The sequence below is a fragment of the Aegilops tauschii genome, chromosome 3 (genome assembly GCF_002575655.3).
Source record: "Aegilops tauschii subsp. strangulata cultivar AL8/78 chromosome 3, Aet v6.0, whole genome shotgun sequence".
NCBI lineage: Eukaryota > Viridiplantae > Streptophyta > Magnoliopsida > Poales > Poaceae > Aegilops > Aegilops tauschii.
In genome coordinates this window covers 163,967,627-163,978,836 of record NC_053037.3, presented here as the reverse complement: position 1 = coordinate 163,978,836, position 11,210 = coordinate 163,967,627, and the positions used below count along the sequence as shown (strand labels likewise).

At 49.7% G+C, this 11,210-nt stretch overlaps 1 protein-coding gene across 1 annotated transcript; it reads left to right on the top strand.

The window, feature by feature from the left end:
- The first annotated feature begins 580 nt into the window (after nucleotides 1-580).
- On the top strand, nucleotides 581-3,266 carry LOC109777631 (purple acid phosphatase 15). Its single transcript, XM_020336236.4, has 6 exons — nucleotides 581-1,241; nucleotides 1,318-1,509; nucleotides 1,610-2,146; nucleotides 2,260-2,450; nucleotides 2,527-2,811; nucleotides 2,911-3,266. Exons 1-6 carry the CDS (start codon nucleotides 989-991, stop codon nucleotides 3,046-3,048), a joined length of 1,596 nt encoding a protein of 531 aa, XP_020191825.1. The 5' UTR covers nucleotides 581-988; the 3' UTR covers nucleotides 3,049-3,266.
- Nucleotides 3,267-11,210: the final 7,944 nt, after the last annotated feature.

The window sequence follows — 11,210 nt, the reverse complement described above, 5'->3', positions numbered from 1 at the left end:
TAACAGTTGGGTAGCCATCTTGTAGCGCCGCTTCAGATAAAGTTGTGCACATGTTTTTATTTAAAAAAAATACAAATGGTCCTGGCCTTCATCCCAAAAAATCTAAAAAAAAAATCCTCATCTGCATCTAAAAGGTAAAAAATAAAAAATCACCACTGCAGTCTACCTGCGAGCGCCACTTTGCATAGCCCTTCATTTAAAAAAATACGTGGGATGCTCACCTCCATCTAAGAAAAAAACATTTAAAAAAAAATACTCATCTCCATCTAAAAAATATATGCCAAAATTTTTTTCACCACGGTCAACCAGCTTGCGCCACGTGGCATAGCTGATTGGTTGCTCTTCTCCCGACGCTTAATGAGTTTAATAATGTGACCATATGGTAGTACGACCCATCATGAATTTCTGACCAAGATATCATTTAAAAAATGAAATGAGTAGTGAAGTTTAACTTGATGCCTAAAAAATAAACTAATTAGAAGTTAGGTTTAAGGGATCGATTAGGAACCCCAAATGATTTTACATCCGTAGATATATAGTAAAATCATTTGACAAATTTTCCCCTTCTGGACGTCGGGTCGGAAAACAGACGAAGATGATGCCGGCCTGCAGTTAGGGAAGTTTTCTTTCTTTTTCCGAAAGGAAGTTAGGGAAGTTTTGAAGCACACGTGGACGGACCCGTTCTGACGGCGGTGGGGAGGCATATTCGACGGTGACCATGAAAGATGCCCACTTTTGCAGCAATGTCGAGGCAACCTTGCTGTTCCAAAGTGGGCGGCCGGACGGGACGTCACCCAGCTGCCAATTCCAAACAATGCAAGAAGATCACCAGATTCGACTTCACTCCCATCCTTCTCTGCTCGATTCCTATAAATTTTGCTCTGAAATCGTCCCAATTCTCTCCATGCCAATCTCACCCAACACTCACCTCGCACTGCTCTCCTTTTGATCCCGACGAAAGAGGGAACGCCCGCGGCACCAAACGACTATGTGGATGTGGAAGGGGTCGCTGCCGCTGCTTCTGCTCGCGGCGGCGGTGGCGGCGGCGGCTGAGCCGGCGTCGACGCTGGAGGGACCGTCGCGGCCGGTGACGGTGCCGCTGCGGGAAGACAGGGGCCACGCGGTGGACCTGCCGGACACGGACCCCCGGGTGCAGCGCCGGGTCACAGGCTGGGCTCCCGAGCAGATCGCCGTCGCGCTCTCCGCCGCTCCCACCTCCGCCTGGGTCTCCTGGATCACAGGTAATTAGGCTGATTTCACTGGACTGTAAAACTTTTTTAGTGAGTTCTGAGATGGCATTGGCTGTTGGCTCCGCAGGGGATTTCCAGATGGGCGGCGCCGTCAAGCCGCTGGACCCCGGCACGGTCGGCAGCGTCGTGCGCTACGGCCTCGCCGCCGATTCTTTGGCCCGCGAGGCCACCGGCGAGGCGCTCGTGTACAGCCAGCTCTACCCCTTCGAGGGCCTCCAGAACTACACCTCCGGCATCATCCACCACGTCCGCATCCTAGGTCGATCCCCTGCTCCACAATCCAAAAACAAACAAAAAAATGCAGTTTTTACAGCTACCAGAAAAGCAAACGCGGGACTGAAATTCTCGCCGCAATGCAGGGCTGGAGCCTGGGACGAAGTACTACTACCAGTGCGGCGACCCGGCCATCCCGGGGGCGATGAGCGCCGTGCACGCGTTCCGAACGATGCCGGACGTCGGGCCGCGGAGCTACCCGGGGAGGATCGCCGTGGTCGGGGATCTCGGGCTCACGTACAACACCACCTCGACCGTGGAGCACATGGCGAGCAACCAGCCCGACCTGGTCTACGCCAACCTGTACCTGACCAACGGCACCGGAACGGACTGCTACTCCTGCTCCTTCGCCAAGTCCACGCCCATCCACGAGACGTACCAGCCGCGCTGGGATTACTGGGGAAGGTACATGGAGCCCGTGACGTCGAGCACGCCGATGATGGTGGTCGAAGGGAACCATGAGATCGAGCAGCAGATCGGCAACAAGACGTTCGCGGCTTACAGCGCGCGGTTCGCGTTCCCGTCGATGGAGAGCGAGTCCTTCTCCCCCTTCTACTACTCGTTCGACGCCGGCGGCATCCATTTCATCATGCTCGCTGCGTACGCTGACTACAGCAAATCAGGTACGTAACACAATTCAATCTGGCAGTGACATACTACTCTGAAACTTTGGTCATGGGAAGCAAGGAAGTTGAAATTTGGTGGACTGATTCTTGCGCACAACGAACAAATTCAGGGGAGCAGTACAGATGGCTGGAGAAGGACCTGGCAAAGGTGGACAGATCGGTGACCCCATGGCTGGTCGCGGGCTGGCACGCGCCGTGGTACAGCACCTACAAGGCTCACTACAGGGAGGCGGAGTGCATGAGAGTGGCCATGGAGGAGCTGCTCTACTCCTACGGCCTCGACATCGTCTTCACGGGCCATGTATGTTCTGCCTTATCTCTGAAGTCTGAACTTTAATTAGCAAGCAGGTAAGAGTGACTTGTGTGATCTCTGGCAGGTGCACGCGTACGAGCGCTCAAACCGGGTGTTCAACTACACGCTGGACCCGTGCGGCGCCGTGCACATCTCGGTGGGCGACGGCGGGAACCGCGAGAAGATGGCCACCACCCACGCCGACGACCCAGGGCGCTGCCCGGAGCCACTGTCCACGCCTGACGACTTCATGGGCGGCTTCTGCGCCTTCAACTTCACGTCCGGCCCGGCCGCCGGCAGCTTCTGCTGGGACCGGCAGCCGGACTACAGCGCCTACCGGGAGAGCAGCTTCGGCCACGGCATTCTTGAGGTAACGTGCTGCTCCCAAGGGAAAAAAAGATTGGAGCTAACTACTACTGTACATTACAATTCTGAACAATGACTGACGAGACGAATTTTGTTGGTGCAGGTGAAGAATGAGACGTACGCTCTCTGGAAATGGCACAGGAACCAGGATCTGTATCAAGGTGCTGTCGGAGATGAGATTTATATCGTCCGGGAGCCGGAAAGATGCCTGCTCAAATCGAGCATAGCGGCATACTTTTGATCTAACACTAAACAAATCAAATTCACGTGTACAATGTGTAGTACTAGCTGGTAGGTACTTCGACTTGTGATCCAAGCGAACTCTCTATTCTGTCACGAGCTCTCTGCGAGCTCTGACGAGATTAAGATAGGTTGAGATTATAGCATGAAAGACTTGTGATCGTGTATCAGTCTATACAATGTGATAAATAAATTGGTACGTATCGTTTTTCAGATGAACAGGCGAACTTCACCCTGCTTTTTCATTATAGCTGGGAACGGAACAGGTTAGGCCTCATTAGGTTTGGAGGAAATCAAAATGTACGAATTAAGAGTAATATAGGAATTTGATAGGATGACACTTGCCATCCTAAGGAAATGTCTTGCCTCGTTCCTACGCACAAAATGAGATTTGAGTGGATGTGTAGATTCCTCCAAAAACACAGGAAATGAATAGTATTCCTATGAAATTCCTATACACGTTTCCTACAAACCGAATGCATCTATAGGAATTTTTCCTATGGAATCCTTGTTCCTACGTTTTTCCTATAGAAATCCTCCAAACCGAATGAGGTTGACAGTCACAGTTGAAAGTGTAATCTTGCTCTTAAGAATGTTTTTGATGTTGATGACAAATTTACATATAGGGGACTAACCTTGTTTGCTAAGTATATACACAGGTCATCAGTCCTCTGGTTTTGTATTGTGCATCATGATCACATCATATGAGATATTACTCAAGCAATTAATCAATGAGGAAAGGAGCAAACAAAGACGAAGTATCATGCTCTTTTATACATTTCTTGAGTAATAGGAATCCCGCACTATTAAGAGGGGATCCGAGTTGTAGGTTTAAGGCTTGCTCATATTCTACCTCACAAGTAGTTTTTCATAAAAGACCAAAATCCCTAGCAAAACCCCTTAGCCAAAACCTACCACCTTTTTTCTCTTCACTCTCTCCATAGCCGGATCATCCGGACTTGGTCCCGGATCATCTGGGCTAGTCCCCGGATCATCTGGGCTAGTCCCCGGATCATCCGGTGATTGATCCGGATCGTCCGATAATGCATCCAGAGAGCATCATTTGGCTCTGATTATAGCCGGATCATCCGGACCTGTCTCGGATCATCCGGGCTGTGGCCGGCTCATCCGGACCCTGTCCCGGATCATCCGGATAATATCGTCCCTTCCATCACAGAAGGTTGGTGGATGAAGCCGGATCGTCCGGGTGTTCATCCGGATCGTCCGGGCTTGTGACCAGATCATCCGGGAGGGCCTCCGGACTGTCCGGCCTCCTCACAGCTCTGCTGCTATCACTTTCATCCGGGTCTTTCGCCGGAGCATCCGGACCTGTGTCCGGATCATCCGGATGGTACTCCAAATCATCCGGGCAAGTCCACCTCTGCTCAAAACGGCTCTATTCTATTGTGGGTATATATAGCTCCTTACCTCTTTGAGATAAGGTTGAACACTTCACTCCAACACACCCCAAGAACACCAGTGCTCCCTCTCTCTTGCTCATCCACGAAATCCTAGATCCCGATTTGATTCTTGAGAGTTTGAAAGAGTTGTCCCAATCAAAAGAAAGATCTTCCCCCTCTCCTTCTTGTTACCGAAGCAAATCGTGATTTGAGGAAGTCTTGAGCTTTTTCCCCTCGGATCTTATTACTCTTGGAGGTTGGAGACTCCTAGTCGGTAGGAGTCTTTCGGAGAGGAATCGACCATTGTGATTACCCCCGGAAAAGTTTGTGAGGGTTTGGAGACCACCCCAAGGTCTACCACTAGTGGTTGAGAAACGCCTTCGTGGTGTTGTCTCAAAGGGAGAATAGGGCGAGCCTTCGTGGCGTTGGTGTGCCTTCGTGGTAACATCCACCTCTCTAACGGTGACGTAGCTTCCCTCCAAGGAAGTGAACATCGGCATACATCCTCGTCTCCCGGAGTTGCGGTTATCCCTAACCCTAACTCTCTACTTGTGGTTACTTGTCTCTTTGCACTTACATATATATCATATTGTGCTTGCTTACACACCTACTTGTGTTACTTGTTTATCTTGCTTAGCTCCTAGCATTACTTGCAATTGTTATGCTCACTTTCATATTCCGCATTATTGTCTAAAATTGCTAAGTAACGATTAAAATTTATAATTGTACCTATTCACCCCCCCTCTAGGTCCATCTCGATCCTTTCAATTGGTATTAGAGCCTCGTGCTCTATTCTTGTGGCTTAACCGCCCTAGAGTGAGATGAACCCCGATGGGACTCCCCTTGTTGCAGATCCAAAGAATACGGGCGTAGCTTCCATGGAAGCCAAGTCCTTCACTTCAGAGGATCTGGAACGAGCTCTTGCTAAGCAAAAGGAGGAGCATGATGCCTCTCTTGAGGCCTTGGTCCAAATGAGGATAGCCACACTAACCACGATGCTTGCACCACTTTCTGGTGGTGCGGCCTCGAGGCCAGCTGTGCCTACTCCTTCACTTGGCCAACAACCTCCTATCAATGAACACTTTGGTGTTCCTTGGCTTTATGCAAGACCTAAAGTAGAGAAACCTAAGTATAACCCTCAAGGCAAACCTCCTTTACTTGATGACACTACCGATTTTGCTTTGTGGAGAGTTGCTATTCAGGATCATCTTCGATATGGAAATGATGAGATGTTGGAGATCTTGGAGTATGGCTACCAAGCTATTGACCCGAAGAACCTTACTCCAAGAGAGGTATATGACAAGAATCTCAACGACACAACAACCATGTGCATAAGGAGAGGTATGACTGACAAGCAAAGGAGGCCATACATACATATCACAAGTGCCAAGGAATTATGGGATAGCATTGTGAGGACCAAGACCGGTACCTCCACTCTCCGGCTTGCTCAATATGAAATTGCCAAGGGTCAATTGCAAAAACTTTTGTATGGATAAAGGTGAATCTCCAAAGCAACTACTTGAGCGTCTCATGACTCTCACCGCCGACATTGAGTCATGTGAATGTGACAAGACTCAAGATGGATTCAACTTGACTAAGCGATTTCTCGTGGATAAGTTGCTTCATGCTCTTGCTCCGTATCATCACCAAATGGTGTGGGATATATGACAACACCATGGATTCAAGGAAATGACTCCGGATGACATCATATCCACCTTCCAACTATTTGAAGAATCAAATGATAATGCTACAAAACATCTTGCCATGCATGGTACCTCAACATCAAAAATCAATCTTGCATTGAAGGCCAAGCATGTATGTGATGAAGAGCAAAGTGAAGAAGAAGATGATGAGGATGAAGACGGTGATGAGATCGACTCCGATGAGGGCCCTTCATATGAAGACATTGCCCTCTTTGTCAAGAAGTTTACCACAGGAAAATTCAAGGGAAGATTCCAGAAGAAGAAAGTGAGAAAGTGTTACAACTGTGAAGAAACCAACCACTTCTCCAACGATTGCCCCTATGAGAAGAGAGAAGATAAACCAAGGTTTCCCAAGACCTTTCCCAAGAAGAAGTTGCCAAACCCCTTGAACTCAAAGCTCAAGAAGAGAGATGGGAAAGCAATGGTTGCTCATGAAGAATCCGATCCAGATGATGTTAGTGGTGTTGCCGGAGTTGCTCAAGATTCTCAAAACACCTTAAGGCTAGTCAACAAGAGTGGTGATGTTGCCACCTACAACTACATGAAAGACTACAAGGGCAACGCTCACAAGTGCCTAATGGCCAAGGCCGTGGTAGAAGATGGAGAGGACCAAAACTCACCTGACAAGGTCAAGGTAACCCCATGATCAAATCCTCCTCTTTTCACTCCTTCTACTCCTAGTGATGAGTATCTTGCTGCGGAGGATAGTTATGAGGATGATGATATAGATGATCCTATGCTTGCTAAACTAAATAAGTTCATGTGCTCTCTCAAAGGAAAGAATCTCACTAGCGAGCTACATCCTTTCATAGAAGACAGAAAATAAGAGGACTGATGCTTTCTTACTTCTTCTTTGGCCGAATGTGAAAGATTACCCAGAGGGGGAATTAGTTGCAGGTTATCAAACCGAATATTCCGGTATCAAATATTGTTTCTTTTCTCTTTTGAAATGCTTCCCCAGTCAATCAGCAGCTTATTCGATAGACAGGAAGGGAAGACGGTCATACAAAGGCCGGATAAGTAGCGACCTGCACGAATGGTGTAACGACTGCCCCGGTCAAAGTAGGAGTCGCAGGTACTATTTATGATGTTCCTGGGGCTCATCATATGTTTACTGTGGGCTTAGACGTTGATACGCGTGCCTACTTCACCGTTGCTACCATGATCATAGCTGTGCCCACAGGAATCGCAAAACTCCGTTTCCATAAAGAATTTGATGGAGTTTTCCCGTATTTCGACCGGAGAATCCAACATAGTCATTACTGTAAAGATTCTGACCAAAAAATGGTACATTCCATGCCCTCGGAGAACGCTTTGTCGTGCAAAGTCACTGACATATCCAGTGTCTTTTTCGTACCCCAAGAATGGATTGGATCGAAACGACTTTCCTGCTTGAAAATAGGGGCCCCTTTGTGTCTGTATGAATCTCTGACCGCACAAAATCTCTTCTTTTTTGTAATCGCCGAAATTGTACGACGACCCTTCTTGTTCTAGGCATACGACCCTGAGACGTGACGGTGTCACTTTTCCGGCCCGGTAAAGTGACAGTTATATAAATAAGAATAAGAAAGAGAAGCGTGATGTTGTCGTGATCGATCGAAAGGCAGGGCGGCAGAGCCCCCAACCGACGGGAGTAGTTACGCGACAGAGCAATGAAAAGCTGGGATCTTTCCTTATCTTCGGTCGTGACCCCTTTTCCTTTTGTATGAGAAAGCGCTACAAAACATCCTTCTCGCAATCCGCCGAACAGTTCGGGCCAAATCCTGAAGAAAGCTCAAAAGCGCTGTTTGATGAGCCTGTGTAGTATTAGGTAGTTGGTCAGGTAAAGGCTGACCAAGCCGATGATTTTAGCCGAGGACTAGCACAGCTTCCATTTTGCAGCACATCTCTCTCACACCCCCCACAAGCACCCCCAGGCGAAGGGGAGACCAGAAAACGCCTTTCGTTTCCCCCCCTTCAGCGGCCCTAGCCGCCTTCCTCCTATCGAAAAAAAGGAATCTCAGTCAACCTTCCTGTAAGCATTGGTATTGTCATGAGATATTTAAGTGGGTGAACTCGAGATACAAGCTGTTACCAACCTGATACAACGCAAGTCACAAGCTTGACACAGCGAGAATGGCTGCAACTGACAACTCCTGCATCGCAGGCCCCCGTCAATTCCTTTGAGTTTCGGTCTTGCGTAGGCTAACTAACCAAATCATAGGATCTAACACGAGACCGGCTAAAGGCGGGTCAAAAATAAGTCAAAACTTGTAAAACCCTGGTTTTGCCTTGTTACTAAGGAGAAATTGACATACTTAGCAAACAGAGATAGAATTATTTCAAAAAGAGATCAGGAAAGAGCCATTTCCCAACCAAATAAAACAGGAAAGCATGAGGCTTGAGGTCCTCGCAAGTATTATCCAGTGCCATCAACTCGGACCAGCGAATCAAGCCTTGTTCCAGGACTTGATCTCCCTTTATTACTAAGTTTCTACCCCCGAGGGAACCGGCCACGATGCGTGGGGGTATCGAAGAAAACGTTTAGGTATCGGTAATAGGATTCCCACTATGATTTGCAGAAATCCTATTAAGTAAGATTCTTAAGCTTAATAAGCCCAAAGATCGAAAAGTACGGACCATTTTGAAATAAAACTGGACCATTTGTGAAGCCGTCACAGGCAGAAGCTGTCGCTTGACGGACGAAGCCGAGCCGATACGATAGGCGGGCGAAGTGAGCGAGACCAAGACGGGCCAGACGTGGAGTGGCGTTACTCGCCTGTTTACTTTCCCCAGTAGCCCAGGGGCGGGAGCTAGGACTTCTGAGGTGAACAGTCCCTCAAAGTAACCTTGTATCAGAGATGCTATTTGGTCATTACCTCATCCCCTCTGAGTTGTGAGTAAGCGGAACCATTCTTTTTTTTGTTCTTCTCCATATTCTGGCCGGTAGGGATTTGTTTCATATGCTTATGGAGATGGCGAGTAAGCACACCATCACTGAGGGAGTCCTGGACTAAGGGGTCCTCGGGCGTCCGGCCTGTTAGCCATGGGCCGGACTGATGGGCTGTGAAGAATACGAAGACCAAATACTACACCCGTGTCCGGATGGGACTCTCCTTGGTGTGGAAGGCAAGCTTGGCGATTAAATATGTAGATCCCTTTCTCTGTAACTGACCTTGTGTAACCCTAGATCCTTCCGGTGTCTATATAAATCGGAGGACTTAGTCCGGAGGGAGGACACATTACCATAGTCATACAAGCTGGACCTCTAGGGTTTAGCCATTACGATCTCGTGGTAGATCAACTCTTGTAATACTCATATTCATCAAGATCAATCAAGCAGGAAGTAGGGTATTACCTCCATTAGTCCTGGCCATGGGCAGCGCGCCTGGCCCGAAAAAGCCCGACCCGGCCTGGCCCGACGCCGCTCTCGGGCCGGGCTCGGGCCTAGATTTTGAGCCCGAAGACCGGGCCGGGCCGGGCCCGGGCCCATTGTTTTTGCGTTTTCCTGAAGGACAGGCCGGGCCGGCCCGAAGCCCGACGGGCTTTTACGTGTTCGGGCCGGGCCTGGGTTTTTTGCGTCGGGCTTGGCTAGGCCCGGCCCGAAGCCCGGCCTGGACCGAGGTATGGCCAGGGCCAACTTGTTTGGCCATCTGGAGCAGATCGATAGCTACGCCCCTGGCCACCAGGTCAGATTCGGGAGCTTGAACTATGTTGCGGACATCCGTGGAGATTTGATCTTCGCCGGATTCGAGACCGCAGCAACCACTCCTGGTCACCCTGATGAACATGACCTAAATCTGTCATCGGGCCGCATCCAGGAGACAACTCCTGTAACCACTCTGGCCTTAAATCCGGAGCAGACTGCACCATCCAAGGACGGGAAGCTCAACCCTGCCACGGAGGCCACAGATCCCCCGGTGTTGGAGCCGCATATAGACTTAATCTCACACGATACATGTGCCACCGGAACTCCGGACTCGTCTCCGTTCATAAGTTCCGAACCTTGTGAGCCCGCGGACGCCGAACTTGATCGTTTATCGATCTTCGAATTCAGCACCGCAGATATCTTCCGGCACTCGCCTTTGGGCAATGTGCTAAACTCATTAAAGAACCTGTCCTTGGCGGGGGACTCACAGTCGAACTATGTTTGGTTCGAACTAGGGGCTGATGATGGAGAATTTTGCTTCCCACCCGCCACCCACTCCATAGCCACTGTCGAGGACTTAACCGACATGCTTGATTACGGCTCCGAAGACATCGACGGTATGGACGACGATGCCGACGAGGAGCAGGGCCAAAACCCGCCATTCACTGGACGACGGACGACCACTTCTTCGTACAACGTATACATGGTAGATACACCTAAAGAAACAGACGACAATGACAAAGAAGATCCAGTTGAGAATAAAACTCCTGAGACACAGCACAAGCGCCGGCGCCCTCGGCGCTGATCTAAGTCACGTCATTCAAAAGACAGCAATGCTGGCACCAGAGGAAATAATACTCCGGAAGATGCCAAAAACGATGAAGACCCTGTTGAGGCAACTTCCGAACAGGGGGAACCAGGAAACGGGCAAATTAGCCCTGATGAACAGGCTACACATGACAACTCGGAGGATGACAATTATCTCCCGCTCTCCGAAGATGAGGCAAGCCTCGGCGACGACGAATTCGTCGTGCCAGAGGAACCTTCCGAGCAGGAGCGCTTCAAGCGCAGGCTCATAGCCACAGCAAGAAGCCTGGAAAAGAAACGGTAGCAGCTTCAAGCTGACCAAGATCTGCTTAACGACAGATGGATTGATGTCCTCGCAGCCGAAGAATACGGCCTCAAGCTCCCAGCCAGGAGTTACCCGAAGCGCAGATTGCTACCTCAGTTCGACGAGGAGGTGCCAGAGTCCATATCTCCCTTGCGCAATACGGCCGACCAACAACAACGCGGTCGGGACAGTGCGGCGGACCGACCACCATATGGTCGGGATAAATCGGTAAATCAGGCCGAACAGCAGCTCGCCCCACCACAACGAAAAAAAGAGACAAGACAGCTCGGGGTCAGACATATGACCCTCGGCAGGACCTGG